The sequence below is a fragment of the Sapajus apella genome, unplaced genomic scaffold, assembly GCF_009761245.1.
Source record: "Sapajus apella isolate SASKATOON/1434 unplaced genomic scaffold, GSC_monkey_1.0 scaffold19, whole genome shotgun sequence".
In the NCBI taxonomy this organism is placed as follows: domain Eukaryota; kingdom Metazoa; phylum Chordata; class Mammalia; order Primates; family Cebidae; genus Sapajus; species Sapajus apella.
In genome coordinates this window covers 29,605,759-29,622,654 of record NW_022436959.1, presented here as the reverse complement: position 1 = coordinate 29,622,654, position 16,896 = coordinate 29,605,759, and the positions used below count along the sequence as shown (strand labels likewise).

General features: G+C 34.9%; 1 protein-coding gene and 1 long non-coding RNA gene across 6 annotated transcripts in view; both read left to right on the top strand.

The window, feature by feature from the left end:
* Nucleotides 1–4,789, top strand: part of MIOS (meiosis regulator for oocyte development) — a 41,751-nt gene extending 36,962 nt beyond the window's left edge. For 4 of the 5 annotated variants that reach the window (XM_032287138.1, XM_032287134.1, XM_032287135.1 and 1 more), the window contains 2 exons: nucleotides 1,593–1,722; nucleotides 2,672–4,789. In XM_032287138.1, coding sequence (XP_032143029.1) covers nucleotides 1,593–1,722; nucleotides 2,672–2,768 — 227 coding nt within the window. In that variant the 3' untranslated portion in view covers nucleotides 2,769–4,789. The remainder of the gene's footprint in view (nucleotides 1–1,592; nucleotides 1,723–2,671) is intronic. The other variant, XM_032287137.1, reaches the window with a different exon arrangement.
* A 5,235-nt stretch (nucleotides 4,790–10,024) lies between these two features.
* LOC116557273 lies at nucleotides 10,025–14,029 on the top strand. The gene is made up of 2 exons (XR_004271454.1): nucleotides 10,025–10,160; nucleotides 13,451–14,029. It is a non-coding gene; the product is annotated as an uncharacterized LOC116557273 (long non-coding RNA).
* The last annotated feature ends 2,867 nt before the right edge of the window (nucleotides 14,030–16,896 follow it).

The window sequence follows — 16,896 nt, the reverse complement described above, 5'->3', positions numbered from 1 at the left end:
GCCGAGACTTGATATTTTTATACTCAATTGTGCTTTGAAGATTAGAACTCAAAACAGTTCTAACATCATTATAAACATTATAAATATTATTTATTAAACAAATTGTATTTGTTACCTAGTGTTCCAAGTGCTAGAAATGTTACAGTAAACAAAACAAAAATCCCTGTCCTTACAGAACTTAATTTTTGGACAATGACACATTTTTTAAAAGTTAGATTATGTACTGGTTTCCTTCATTTTCTTCTCACATTATGAGTTAGTACACAAGTGAAACTCTAGTTTCCTCTAAAGTGTTCTGTGGCACTTGTCTTCATAATTCACTATGAATCTTTTAAAATTTAAAGTCATTTGATCTTAAAAAAGCCTTTATACTTGGCAGTGAGGTAGATCTTAATATTTCCAGCTTTATCAGAAAAATATAAGGATATGCTTGTTTGGTTTCAGTCTGTTTTCTGTTTATGTTAGAAGTCACAAAAACAAAATGACAAGCACTAAAGAGAGCTTTACACAAAGATATAAAGTAGTGTCCATATCAGATCTATATTTTATTTTTCTCTTCCCCCTTTCCTTTTTGCCTTCTCATTATTAATCTTTGGTGACCCTTTCAGGAATAAATTTAGTGTGTTTACATCTTAAATCATCGAACTACTTATACATCCTTTCACCTCATATTATTAGCAAAAACAGATATTTTTAAAAACTATTCCCAGCTGCAAGATTATCTTTTTGGTCCTGAAAGTGTGACCTGCAATGGTCCAAACAAAATTTTGAACATAGTTATCTATGCATAATGTCTTAATAGATAGCAATTAAGTAAAAATATTAAGTCTAATTAAGCAATTGCTTAAGTTACTCAAGTCTCATGAAGTGCATTGGGAAACTTTTCCTGTTTTTTTCCTTCTTTGAAAGGCCTTGTACAGATGCGAATAACCTGTCCCTTGATTGTCTGTCTTCCTTTTTGAGACAGTCTTGCTCTGTCACCCAACCTGAAGTGCAGCAGCACTCTCTCGGCTCACTGCAGCCTCCAGTTCCTAGGTTTAGGCAATTTTTGTGCCTCAGCCTCCCAAGGAGCTGGGACTACAGGCATGTGTCACCACCCCCGGCTAATTTTTTTATTTTTAGCAGAGACGGGGTTTTGCTATATTGGCCAGGCTGGTCTCCAACTCCTAGCCTCAAGTAGTCTGTCCACCTCAGCCTCCCAAAGTGCTGGGATTACAGGCACGAACCACCATGCCCAGTCCTACCTGTTCCTTGAATGTTAGGTAAAATTCACTTGTAAACTGGGCCTGGTATTTTCCTTGTGGAAAGATTTTAAACTACTGATTTGGTCTCCCCAAAGTGTTAAAGTTAGATTGTTTCTTAGTGGGTTTTGATAATTTATATTTTTCCATTTTTGTATTGGCTATTAAAAATGTAGGGAAGCTCCTGTCATTCAGTTTCACTCCATCTAAACTAGAACCTAACATCAAAATCGGTATTTCAATATGATATGTGATTCATATTTTGAAGATAGTTTTAAAAATGCCTTTTGAAAGTAACTTTAAATAAAATATTGTGATGCAGTTAATGAAGGTCATTTTCTTTTCTCATAGGAGGAACCAAATCAGATGAAAAAGTGGACTTAAGTAAGGACAAAAAACTAGCCCAGTTTAACAACTGGTTTACATGGTGTCACAATTGCAGGCACGGTGGGCATGCTGGACATATGCTTAGTTGGTTCAGGTAATCAGCACATTTCTTCTTTTATAGGCTTGGAGTTACAAGAGATAACACAGATTGCTTCTAAATAGTTTGGGTTTATCTGTTAACATTTAGCCAAAGTATGAATTTTATTTTTACTGTCACTTGGGTTAACAAAGGTGGTATGAACATTTATTTCATCGTTAGATATCCTATGTAACCTTAAACTATAAAGGTAATCCTTATATAAGAACTAGTTCAAATATTTTGCATGAGTTAAATGTTTGAATAACATTATTTAACTTTATTCAGAGAGAAGATGTGTTTAGAGTTTTTTACAACTGAATATGCTGTAAATTATCATGCGATTGAATTAATAATGACATTATAAAAGTGCATATCATACTGCTGCCTCAGTTCTCTTCTAAGTAAGCTTTTTATATAGTCATGCAATTGAAACTCTTAAGACCATAACTGAATTTTATTTTTAATGGTACCAGTGGCCCTGTGCTCCTCATTGATATAGCATTTATACCCAGTTTGTCTCACTAGCTAATTTAAACTCTGAGCACATCCCTGTCACCTTCACAACTGTAAATGAAATATCTTGCCATATATGTAGAAAGTAAAAGGTATGTATTTTTTAACTTCTCCCTTAAGTTCAGCTTGGCAGTAATTTATAATTTGATGCTTTTGATGCTTTTTTCCTCTGGGTTTTAGTTTCTGTATTTTCCCAAATGCCATTTTGAAAAGTTGCATTATAGATAGATCTAAGTAAACAGGTGGGAACAGTGTGCACGCCTATAGTCCCAGCTAATCAGTAGATTGAGACAGGAGCATTGCTTGAGCTCAGGAGTGTGAGTCCAGCCGTGTGAGTCCAGCCTGGGCAATATAGCAAGACCCTGTCTCTTAAAAAAAAAATTTTTTTAGATAAATAAATGTGTATATGTCTAATTTGGATTTTTAACTGTTATTTGACCTATTTTTTTAGGGACCACGCAGAGTGCCCTGTGTCCGCATGCACGTGTAAATGTATGCAGTTGGATACAACAGGGAATCTGGTACCTGCAGAGACTGTCCAGCCATAAAATGTTATCACCTTAACAGAAACCTTCAAGTGTGGAGCTTTCCAATAGGTGTCCTTCATAGCTCAGAAACATACCTCAGAACAAGTCATTCATGACTTCCCTGTAATGGGAAAATAAATCATTCTATCAGATCAGCAATTTGATGTGTGAGTGATTTTGATGTGCTTCAGAGAGACAAATGCTGCTGAAATAAACATCAGAGTATAGATGTGAGTTCTGTTCAGTAGGTAGAAAAGTCTACTTTAGAAAAACTTTATAAGTTTATGTTGAAATTATGAACATTCTACAACAATTTCTGGAATAGCCAAGAACAGACCTTGAGCCTGTATCTTCAAAGCTGAAATTGGATATCTTTCAATAAGATCCATGCACTTTTAAAATAAAATGACTAATTCAGTGATTCAGACAATAATTTTAAGTTCAGCTATGCTTAGATTTCTTTCAGATAGATTTAAAATTATAGATTTTTACTTTTAGAATTGGAGAGTCCCTATCCCATACTGGAGAATATTTTTTATTAATATATGTTATATATATGCATATGCATGTGTGTGTGTGTATGTGTGTATGTATAAATATATATATTTTTTCAAAGGAGCCTTTCTTTCATATGTTTTTATTTTAAGATAAGCAATCTTTTGGCATAGACATTGTCTTCCTAGAAAAGCCAAGATGAAGAATCTATCTTACAACTTTTTCTCTTCAGAAGAGAAAAACATGTACGATTTCAGGTGAACATATAAAATTTTCACTTTCTACCTTTTGCTTTCCAATGTCTTAATTTGTCTTCAGAGGTTTTTCTCCATATTAATTTGTCATCTTATCCTCATCATCCGAGAATATTTTACTGAATACAAAGTCTATGTAAGATTATATGTAACTAACCATTTAGCATAATCTATGTCAGTGTTTCTGTACTGTCAAATTCCCTCCTGATTAGGAATAACATTCTTTGTTCTTTCCAAGGTAGACTAGGAGGTGTTGGGAAAATAGGGTCACTTTAGATGTAAGTTTTTAAATGTACGTGTTACTGGAGCTAAGTCAGGGACTTTATTTAAAATTTACTTTTTCTGATTTCATAGCTAGAGAGTTGTAAGAGAAATACCAAGGATTTACAGGATGCTTCTCTGTCATCTGCCATATGCAGAGGGACTGAACTAGGAAGCTTGTAGTTGAAGCTGTGTTTAAAAGAGTAAATCTAATTTTATTTTTTAGATTTTGGAGAAATAAACTGAAGAATTTTAAGAGCTTTCATATTAGCAGTTTTGCCTTATAAAAACTAAGATCTGTCAGATTAGTTTGAGGTGTAACCTAAATATTAAAAGTAGATTAAATTTATTTTTTACCTTGAGTATCTGATACATAAAACCCTTTTCTAGGAAAACATTGGAAGCAATACATATCTACTCTAAATGTCTCATTTATGTGACAATCTTTTCAAATGAAAGAAATGGAAAATGCAAATTTTTTTAAAGATGGCTATTAAGGGTACTTTTTCCAGCCTTCCAGTCAATTTTAATTGATTTCATTTTATAAACACATAACGTCTACCTTTAATATTTTATTTTAAGTGTTCCTTTCAAATTTACTATGTCCTAAATATGAAAGTCAGCTTTAAGTAATGTCAAACTCTTATATAATAATTTTCATTTCTCATTAGCTAAAGTAAAATATAAAATTATTGAATTTATCTGAAATAGTTACAAGTTTTGGAAATACACTATAAAACATGAATGTAAAGTCTATTATGTAATATGCTGATTTGTAATCCTAATATATAAGGGTGACATTTTTAAGATTGTGTGTGTCAACCTCATATTGTTTTCTGTGAAGCCCAAACATGCAGTTTATGTCTCTGGTGTGCATTTTGCATTTCAGTGTGTGTGGACAATGAAGGTAGATTCAAATTATTTTCTCATTTTTGTCACAAAGTCACTGGTATTTGGGTTTACAAACTCAACAAGGTATTTTACCTAAACATGATCAATAGAAGTGTTTAATAAAAGTATTTTTATTATTTTTAAAAGATTCAGTAAATCTGGGGTGAAGTCATTGTATCTAATAAAGAAATTATGATTCCTTTACAAATAATCCACATGAAGTTATATTGGTACTTATTTTGATGACAGACTTTATACTTAAAGTTAACATTCCTTTTAGGCTCTCTTTTTCAGTTTAACCCACTTTCCAGAATGGTTATTATTCTTTATAATGGTATATTTTAAAAATAGTTTCCCATTATCAATGCTTCACATAATATTTAAAAGAATGTAGTTCTGTTTTTAATTGGATGACTGAATTTCAGTCATTCATTTGACTGAAAATAGTAAAGGAATGGCCTTTGAAACTTATAATCCTAGCCTCAGGATCTTTGGTAAGTGACTTGACCTTTTTGAGCTTCAGTTTCTTCATATGTTAAAAGAAAGATACAGAAATACCTACCTTATAAAGTGTGGGGGCATTAGGTGATGCAATAAACATGACTTGCCATATCCCTGTCACACAGTGCTCTATAAATGGCAGTGATTAGCAGTCATTACTACCTTAATTTTCATAGGTTACTCCCGTAGCAGTACTTTTTCAATGAATACAGTATAATTTTAACAAAGAACCTACATTTGTCTCAAGAATGAAAATTTCCCGTAATAGTAATGCTCCAAATATAGGATAAACAAAAGTAGCTAAATCCTATCTCAAAAGAAAAATGCCATAATTTGGATAAATTTGGAGTATTACTATTTTGCTGTATGCAAAAATCCTCCAAATGACCTCCTAAGAGTTAAATGTGGTATAAAAGTGAACGGAGAGGAAAAAATTATGGCAAATTTAACAATTGATTATTGAAAACTTGGAGTTGTTATCTATTCTCAACTCTAAACTAGGTTTAAATTTAACTCCCTAATCTGGATACTTGGAGACAGTATCCAGGATTATTCTGTGTACTTCTTCCTTTTCTGGCATTCTGTTAGACTTGATGTTCATTTCAGTTAAAATGCTGGGGAGGTAGTGATAATCAAAAGCATACTGTGAGACTTACTCTCCCAGAATGGCCATAATTAAAGCTAGTGGGCACACACTTCTAACATCTGCTCAGATAGGCATCAGAGAGGTAGGAGAGGCATATTTGGTGTTAGGTCAGCATCTTGTATCAAGTCTAGTGACCCACATCACAATGACAAAAACGGCTTACTAGATAGCAGCTCCCCTGTCCTCTACTCCCTCCTTCCATCATCCAGTTTTCTCTCCTCCCTGAAAATGTTGTAGGTTACTTTGCTGATTATAACAAGCAGCACTTTACAAATATATTAATTTTTATAAAATACTACTTTTCCCAGAGTACTGAAGGAAAGCTTCCCAAAGTTTTTAAAAGCTAAGAACCCAGATATCAAATTAACACAAATTTAATGATAAAGTCATGAATAAAATTAGTATCAAATGCATTAGTATAGTAAGGAGAATTATAATTAGTGTTAATGCCTGTTTGCCAATACATTATCCTGTTTTCACAATAAACCTATGAGGCAGGTATATCATTTTTGTCTCCATTCTGTAAATGAGGCAACTCAGGCATAGGGACATCAGGTCACTTGTCCTAGGTTACACAAATAGCAAATATAGCCAAGACTTAAGATTCTAGAAGTCTTGGCTTTCTAATCTGTACTTTTAATTTGTGTTTTCTGCTTCTGTGCACTACTTTGTAGGTTGCATAAGTAAGAGAATAATTCACTATGACAAGAGTTTATTCTAAGAATTAAGTACTGAGTAATATTTACTTATATTTACTGTGAATACACCAAAAGAGAAGAACCATGTCACTAGCTCTTTGGATGTACAAAGCACTTGACAAAATTCAAAAATTGATCTCTAATTTGTTTTTTAGGTTAGTTTTTATCATGCAAAGAAAATGTTTTCTCTCCATCTTATCCCCTCCTATTTTACTGTCTCACACATCATACCTAGTAGAGAAATGCTAGAATCCTTCTCACTATAGACAGGAATAAGATGTATACGCTGTTGTCACTGGTTCTGCACTTAGCAGTGCAAAAGAAGAAAGCAAAAGGAAGCACACCTTTGCTTCTTTTCCAAATCATCAAAATTTGGTATTGCAAAAACCGTAAATAGTTACAAGTCAAACAAATGTATGACAAACACCTTTAATTCATAAAGGACATTTTCAAAGCCCAGGAAAAAACAATCAGTAGATAATATCAATCAAAGACTTGTGCAAACAAAATAGAAGAGCTGGCAAGTTTAAATAAATAATCAGTTACATGCTGATTAAGAAGTAGAATACTGTTCACCTGTCTGCATAGATTTTAAATAATAATAGGTATTATCATAGATGTGAGAAGGAAACATTCTGAGATAACAGCTTATGAGAGTTTAAGTCTTGAGGACAGGTAAACAGTATTAATCAGAAGCCTTAAAAAGGTTCATACCCTTTGACAGTATCTGGGAATATTTTCTGAGGGATTGACTGCATCAGTGCACAAATATGTTTTTATGATACGGTTCTACACAGTATTGTTTATAACAAAAACTTGGAAACCTAAGTGTCCAATAATAGAAAAGAATAAAAGATTGTATATACATACAGTGGGATACTAAGAAATGATTCAATTAGTATAGATATTTTCACTGACAAAGATTCCATAATGTATTGGTAAGTGAAAGGAAAGGGGTTATCCATGGGCCGGGCACAGTGGCTCATGCCTGTAATCCCAGGTTTTTGGGAGGCTAAGGCGGGTGGATCATGAGGTCAGGAATTTGAGGCCAGCCAGGCCAACATAGTGGAACACCGGTCTCTACGAAAAATACAAAAATTCGCCAGGCGTGGTGGCACACACCTGTAGTCCCAGACTGAGGCAGAAGAATCGCTTGAACTTGGGAGGCAGAGGTTACAGTGAGCAGAGATCACACTACTGCACTCCAGCCTGGGTGACAGAGTGAGACTCTGTCTCAGAAAAGAAAATAAAAGTTATCCATGACCTAGTATCTTATTAAACACAGTGAAACAATCATGTGTTCAGGATTTATTTTATGAGGTGAAAAAACCGGCTACAAGATAGTATGAAAATTTGGATTGAAATGTAATTGTTCAGAAAGCATTTTCTAGGTTTCCTATTCTACACTAGTAATATACAGGAATAATAAGATAGAGTCCTCTGAATTCTTTATTACTTTTGGAAATAGTGCATTGTGTTCTCCATTTAGCATATTGGGAAATGGATACATAAAATAATTCTGATTTATCTGAGGTTAGTGGTACATGATTAATAACTTTATTTCAACGTTTTTTCTCCTATATCTTCCTGATGAGATTTCCTGACTCCTCTTTTTCGGCTTTGGGTCTGTGGTGGGAAAGCTGTCCTCCTATATGTACTGAATTTATGTGATTATTGTCCAATCTAATCTGGAGTGCACTTTGCTTAATTCATTTCCAATAATAGCAAGTTATTTAGGTTTAAGTGATGAATTCTGAACATACCTGTGTGTCTATGCTTCAACAAAACATCTAGCACTCACAGACTTAGCTGTGCTGAACAGTGTGTTAAAGGTTCTGATGTTAAAGGATTGATAGAACCATAGTTGCCTTGGAGGAGTTGTATGTCTAGTGGAAGAGGTAGATATAAGCACAGTTTTCAGCAGAACCAAATCTACTCAATATTTACATCTGCTATAGCATTTGCATAAAATGAGCATCATTTTAGCATCTCTTTCTGCAAGCCATAAAATATCTATTTATTTTAATTTTCTCATTTTGCACTTTTAAAAATTATTTTCTAATTAAAAATAATTTGAGGAAACAGATTTCCATAACATTTTTGAAAAATGTAATTTTCTTACTCATCTACTATTAATGGCATAATGTTTTAAAATGCTTTGCTAAAAAGGCAGCTTTAGGATTAAAGTATAATTTCTGTAATGTTAGCAGCAATAATTCAGTAAAGACTTTGATCATTCAATTTATGAAAAGCATATTACCTTAATATAATTTCTTAACTGGAAATTTAGATACAGAAATCAAATGAGTCTCTTAAAATGTAAAGTCACAGAGACAGAGAAGTCTGGAGGAGCATTTGAAGGGATTAATGTCTTACAATTTGAAACAGATATATATGTAAGAATTCATGCAAATTGTTGATCTTACATCTTTTTATTTAAAGAATTTTAGCTCGACTTACACATAAGAAAGCCTAGAGCTTGGAATAGTAGATGTCCAAATTCATGTTTATCCAGATTTATATCACATTGCAGCCACATATTTTGCTGATGATAAATAAGTTACTACTGTAAAATGTTAAACTAAGTATCCTTTTCAGCACCACATATTAATTCATAGTAAAAATTTGAATGTTACAAAGTTCCTGTGCTGCTATATTGTGTCAAAAAATATTTTCCTATCAATTTGCATATTTTTTATTATGCATTAAGCAGGTATAGTTAATATTTGAACAACCATGGATATGTATCTTTATGGTACATAAATGTTCCCAAAATAGATTAAGAGATATATGCTTTATGGAGCAAACATATTCAGCAATGTGACAAATGTGGGAGAAGTATCTCTTGCTAAAATAATACTTTTTTTAAAGTAATATGTTTTATCATTTTAAATCTTCTGATCTTTTTCTTCCATTCAAAAATGGAATGTAGGGTCACTTGTCACTCAGGACAGATTAGCATTTTTGATTAGCATTTTTTAACATAGCTTTTTGAAATAACATTAAATGCTTTTTGGAATATTGAGGGTAACTCTTTCAATGAGTGTTAAGATACTGTTGACTTCCAAAAGAGAATATTCCAGGTAGGGAACTTATTTTTTTTCTTCTGGAAGAATCAGACACAATTAAGAGACAAGTAAGCTGGGACACATTTTGAAGGTCATTTGGGAACAACTATTTTAGAAACATTTTATTGTCTTTAAATATATTTTATTGAATTCTGTTACTTCTGTCTTCAGAAAATGTTACATGAAATACAGAAAATGTGGCTGGGCGCGGTGGCTCACGCCTATAATCCTAGAACTTTGGGAGGCCGAGGTGGGTGGATCACGAGGTCAACAGATCGAGACCATCCTGGTCAACAAGATGAAACCTCGTCTCTACTAAAAATACAAAAATTAGCAGGGCATGATGGTGCGTGCCTGCAGTCCCAGCTACTCGGGAGGCTGAGGCAGGAGAATTGCTTGAACCCAGGAGGCGGAGGTTGCGGTGAGCCGAGATCGTGCCATTGCACTCCAGTCTGGGCAACAACAGCGAAACTCCGTCTCAAAAAAAAAGAAAATCTATGTTCCCTATGGGGACCTGGGAAATTAAAAACATGTATCATCCTGATAAAACATATCTCAATGGAAAAATTGGCCAAAAAAATTACTCCTTATCTCTCCAGGTTTGTATATTTTACTTCTTGTTTATTCATTTAGAGTCCTCTTCCAGTGTATGGATCACTGCAGATTCTAAGTAACTTTTCAAATATGCTAGATTTTAAGCTGTATATATTTTCTCAAGCAGAGACATCTGAGCATAGTGAAAATGAATTTGCAGAGAATTGCCAAGTATATGTGACAGAACTGTAGGGAAAAAGGGCATAACTTTAATCTTCAAAGAAGCTTAAAAATAGCTCCACAGTTATTATGCATGAGGCCTGACAGTTGACATTTCTCATTTTGGCAGCATTCACCTACAGCACCCTATCAGCAACTGAACACATTCATCTCTGGAATAAATGATTAATGAGCTACCTATCATTTCCACTCCTTTTGTACCAAGTGGTGGAGGCTTCAGTTGATCATATTGCAGCCATCAACATTATTACTGAAATTGATTCTGCCACTAGAGGGTTCTGCTAGGATAATCAATTAGCATTTAAATAAAAGAATTAAGTTATGGCATTAAAAATAACACAAAATAATCCCTTCTGAGTCACTCTGTCAGACCTGGTAATTTGGTTTTTGGCTTTTTTGCTCATCAGAGAGCATCACAAAATCTTAAATTGGGGAAGGAAGCATGGAAGGATTGTTCCTGTTTTAAAAACAACCCTCTAAGATTTCCAAACTTCCCATTCTTTTTATTAATCACTGTCCTGTTCCTTGGAATGCAGATTTATGAAATGCTACAATTTGCATTCAGTGGTGAGCAATGAAGTTGCCAAATTATTTCCTTCAGAGAAAATGCAAAAAGATAGAGTTAGGCATTTTTGATAGGTCAGAATTTATCCAGAAAGGGGGCTTAAAGGAACTAGATTTACACATGATACTGAGATACAGCAAAATAAAGCTTTTCTTATATTTCAGCAGGCAGATGTGAGAATGAGGTGATAGGAACATCATCATTTAGATGTCAGGATGACATGGGCTGCATTTCTAAAACAGATGGCAGATGATGTGGGTCTTCATAATCCTACAAAAAAGTGACAGATTGTAGTTTTGGTAAAATGATACATCCAAGGAAAATGAATGGAACTTGGAATTGCTATTTTAGCATCTCTTTCTGCTCCTGGGACCAAGTTCTTCAAGTTCTTAATATTACTGACCTTAAACTCCCTCCTCATCTATGTTCCTCTTCCAGCATGGCTTTCTTATATTTCCTCATTGTTTCTGCCCCTCTTTGAATTTGAAATTCAAATATAAAGAGTTGGTTTTATCTGCCTCTGAATTAAGACACTATCTTTACTACATTGTATTGGTCACCCAATTGAAGTGCATGTGCATTTTCTTCAGAGCTGAGACGAATTGATCATACAATGAAATGGGACTATCATAGGTCCTCAATCCAGCTTCTCTGTCCTATACTACTTGATTAATATTCTTTGCAGAGTCTGTTGGTGGTGGTATTGTAATTTTTCATCTCTTGCTGTCTTTGTGGGATTTTAAGAAGCTAACAAAGGCTGCTTTGAGAACTGCTAAATACCGGATATTTTTACCCAACATTGATCAATGTAGATGGCTAAGACTTACTTGTATTTTGAAAAATGGGAAGAAAATGGTCATAGTAAGAAGCAATGGGTGATAAGAAAAACACATAGTAACAAGATTTCTACATGTGAGCCAATAACAAACTTCCTCTATATGTTAAAATTCTTCAATGAGAAATATACCAACTCATTTCAATCACCATAAGATGGACAGGTTAGGCCAAACTGTGCTTGACCTATTGGTGAATGAATGACCACACCCTTCTTTACCTTTGGTAGCAGTGGCTCATCAATCTCCCACTTACTCTCAGATCTTTTTTCAGCATAGTATTCTAGCCAGTGTTCACCTGTTTGCCATCTTCATGTCAGTAACTGTGTGCCCTTGGTGTTTCTCAGTCATTTCTACTACAGAAAGTATAATATTTTCAAGAATAACAAAATGTCTGATTCCCTGTTTTCAGGATACCTTCATATACTAACAGACCAAAGTGACTGGACTTGGCCAATTCAGTTACAATGAATCCTTTTGAAAAATGAACCTGGTTTACCTGAGTGCTAACTATTCAGGAACAAATCTTGATCATGGCGGCCGGGCGCGGTGGCTCAAGCCGGTAATCCGAGCATTTTGGGAGGCCGAGGCGGGTGGATCATGAGGTCAAGAGATCGAGACCATCCTGGTCAACACAGTGAAACACCGTCTCTACTAAAAAAATATAAAAAATTAGCTGGGCATGGTGGCACGTGCCTGTAATCCCAGCTACTCGGGAGGCTGAGGCAGGAGAATTGCCTGAACCCAGGAGGCGGAGGTTGCGGTGAGCCGAGCTCGCGCCATTGCACTCCAGCCTGAGTAACAAGAGCGAAACTCCGTCCCAAAAAAAAAAAAAAAAAAAATCTTTATCATGAGGACTTTTTAATTTTTGAATAGGAAATTTATTCACATGTGCATTAGGTTCTCCAGAGAAGCAGAGCCAGTAGGATACACACACACAGAGACACACACACATGGAGATTTATTATGAGAATTGACTTGCATGATTACAGAGGCTGAGAAGTCCCAGCTTGCATCCTCTGCAAGCTGAAGAACTAGGACAGCCAGTGGTGCAATTCAGTCCAATACCAACATCCTGAGAACCAGGGGATCCGATGATGTGTCTCTTGGTCCAAGGCTGAAGGCATGAGAACGTGTGTGTGTGTGTGTGTGTGTGTGTGTGTGTGTGTGTGTTCAGGGGTGCTTGTGTAAGTCCTGTGTGTGTGTGTGTTCAGGGGTGCTTGTGTAAGTCCTGGAGTCCAAAGGCCCAATAATCAAGAGCTTTGATGTCCAAAAACAGGAGAAGATGGATGTTTAGGTTCAAGAATAGAAAATTAATTCTTCCTCCGCCTTTCTGTTTTATCCTGGCATTCAGTAGACTGGATGATGTCCACCCACATAGGTGAGGCTGGATCATCTTTACTCAGCCTAGTGATTCAAGTGTGAATCTCTTCTGGAAATACCCCCACATACACACTCAGAAATAATGTCTTACCAACTCTCGGGGCATCGCTTAGCCCAGTCAAGTAAACACATAAAATTAACCATCACAGCATGGCTCAAAAGTCAAGAAGTATAAAGAAAACAAAGTGATAAGCTTTCTTTTCATCCCCATCCATTATCTTCCAGTTTCCCCACCCTATCCTCATGGAGTCTGCAGTATATTGAACAGGTAGACAAGCAAGAAATTATAATAAGGTACATTCAGTCTTCTCGTTATCAGTAATTTCTGATTCAGTTTCAGGGTTCTGGGAGGAGGGTGTTACAGAATGCTGAGTTGGGAAGCTTCAATCATGAGATTTTAAAATTTATCAAAGAAGGGTTTAAAAAGATGGAGAAAATCTGAGTTAAAGGAATGAACTGCCACAGACAAAAATAAAATGGTTTCTTTCCCTACTTCTTGGAATCTCTATTGCAATAATTGCTTATGTGTGTGGCAACTTCCTGGAGGTTACTTATATAAAAATGTATCCTGAAGTAATTCAAATGTGTAATGCTAATGTTCTGTCCACGTCTTACTAAAATATGTGAGTTAAAATTAACAGTAATACTTTTGTCTGGATACTGAATCTAAGTAGAAATTACTCATTTTTAAGTTGTATTGTATATAAATGTGACATATTGTTACAATGTAATTATATGTATACAATATAAAAATGTAATATATTGTGTATATGTATAGATGTACATTTGTTGTGCAACATTGTGCAATATAATCGTAATATTTTCAAGCCCTATATGAATAAAGCTGTTATTTGCATGATTGCATCCTATGAATAGTTATGGAAACGAATAAATAAGCTTTTTAGAAACAGTTTCCAGAGCCATAAACACTTAAATATTTGTGCTTGAAGTTTCTCATCAATTCTTTAGGTGTTTTTTCCTAAAGAAAAGAATCTGCCTTTATTTTTCATGAAATCATTTTTCTATTTTGGCATACATTTCTTTTTTATTTCAAAGTCTGCAATCTTCATTATATAACCTGCAGGCTATATGAGTGAGGTAATCCACTCCCCTCTCTGTTGGAGGGGGAATGTTTTCCTGTGTCACTCTGTAATTTGCTTTGCAACAATTATTGCTATTTGTAACCATATCTTGTAATCACAAGATACATGTAGCTGAATTTAGACTCTGTTGAGAACACAGAAGGCAGCAGCAATGTTTCTAAATGTCACTGACTTAATGAATTTAACTCATAAAATTTTTAAAGGTTCAAATGCATCTACCCAAATCATCCATCTCTGAAATGTACTTTAGATAAATCCCTTAAAGTGTTCTATTATTGCAAATGGGTATCATTATGTATTAGTTTCTTTCTCCAAATCCCTGCAATTCCCTAAGCTATTTTCCAATAAGACAATGTATCAGACAACTTATCTCTAGTTCCTATGTTTTAAAATTATAGACGCTAAATGTTGTGTTCCAGATTGTTTAGGGAGTCATACCTAGAAGCATGTGGTGCCTTATACTTCTTTCTATTCTTTTGATTAAGAAAACATAAATATGTACATAACTGGTGTATTTTCCAATTATCTTAGGTGAACTTTACAAATGTATTTTGGCCTTTTGCAGGGGGCCTATTTTTCCTTAAAAAAAGTACCAACCATTCAACTTTGGATAACAAGTTATACAGAGGAGCATTATTTTTTTAAAATAAATTATCTTAGGTGTAGTTTTAGAGTTTGTATATACTCATCATTTATTTTCCCTGTATGGCTTAAAATGTATTCTTAAATTTGTATCTTAAATAGGTTTAGGTTATAATATAGAGATAAAGGAGGAAAAGCAACATAGAACATATTTTATTCCTATTGAAATGTTATTTTTATTTTTTTTATTTATTTATTTATTTATTTTTTTTGAGACAGAGTTTCGCTCTTGTTACCCAGGCTGGAGTGCAATGGCGCAATCTCGGCTCACCGCAACCTCCGCCTCCTGGGTTCAGGCAATTCTCCTGCCTCAGCCTCCTGAGTAGCTGGGATTACAGGCACGCACCACCATGCCCAGCTAATGTTTTGTATTTTTAGTAGAGACGGGGTTTCACCACGTTGACCAGGATGGTCTCAATCTCTTGACCTCGTGATCCACCCGCCTCGGCCTCCCAAAGTGCTGGGATTACAGGCTTGAGCCACCGCGCCCGGCCTTATTTTTATTTTCTTTAAAAAGGGATGAAGTGGGATATTAGTGCCAATTTTAGCAGATGCGGGGTCCAGTGACAAATGACACAGTAATAAATTGATCACCCTCTTCTACCTCCACTGGTAACTAAAGTTTATATTTTGTAAAGTCACTTTGAATGAATTTAAAATGAGAAAACAGGGAAAAGATAGAAGCCTTTACAGCTGCCTTAAATTATTCTTTGGAAACAAGTGGACTATAAATAAATGTCTCTCTCTCTCTCTCTCTCTCTTTTTGAGATGGAATCTCGCTCTGTTGTCCAGGCTGGAGTGCAGTGGTGAGATCTCAGCTCACCACAACCTCCACCTCCAGGTTTCAAGCAATTCTCCTGCCTCAGCCTCCCGAGTAGCTGGGATTACAGGCGCCTGCCACTATGCTCGGCTAATGTTTGTATTTTTAGTAGAGACGAGGTTTCATGATGTTGACCAGGCTGGTCTTGAACTCCTGACCTCAGGTGATCCACCTGCCTCGGCCTCCCAAAGTGCTGGGATTACAGCCATGAGCCACTGAGCCTAGCCATAAATACGTATATCTTACCTTGAGTTGATTTCATGACTTACACTGTGGAGAGTGAAGGAAATTGCTCTGTGGGTCAATTCCTTTAGGTCACTGAGTGCCAGCAGAAATAGTCCACAAATTCCCCTGGTTTAAGGCAATGATTTCTAATTCCTAGCTCCCTGCTTGGTTCATAGTATGTTCATCTGGAAAACATTTAGTCATTTCTGAGGAGACTCTAAAATAAGGCAACCCCTGGTCAACTGTCTGCCTTTCATAAAAGGTCAATCAAATACATGACCAACAAAGACATACATTTTTGAGCCATATGGAAGAAATAATTGACTAAATGGGACCCTGATCACTTAAAAGAATAGATGCGTCTCTTAAAAAGAAAAGTGGAGTCTCTCACCAGGCCCAATATTTTCATAATACTTAAAACTCTCAAATGCTAAATAAAAATATTAAAACATTTGAGTAAACTGTGGCACTGTTTTTGATTTTCTATAGAGTAATGATAAATTTACTTAACACAATTTAACTTTAAATAATCATGTTGTATTAAGCAGAATTAAATTAGTGAAAATGAATGTTAACATCTAAATAATAAACATTTCCTAAATGAGTAGCTAAGGTAAAAAAAATGCTAAATTATCTAGTTTTTAATTAGTAATTATTCAACAGATTTCTCCCTTCTAATTATCTTTCAAGATTCAGGTGACAAGAAACTAAGATATTTTAATGAAACCATTTATTTAAGCCCATTGTTAAATAAACTATCTTAACATTTTATGGTATAAGATTCTCACTGCCAAAATCATTGGCTTGTCTTCCTGAGTAATATTTCAAACTCCTGTGAAAAATGAATAGTTGCTTAGAAAAGGGGGTTAAGTCATAGTGTCATTTATAGCATTGCCCAAAACTGTCACTCTGCTCATATATTTTCCTTTCTTTCAACTTCCAGCCCTCACTGTTTTTTGATAACTGTTTGGAAGAGTTCTGAATTTTGCA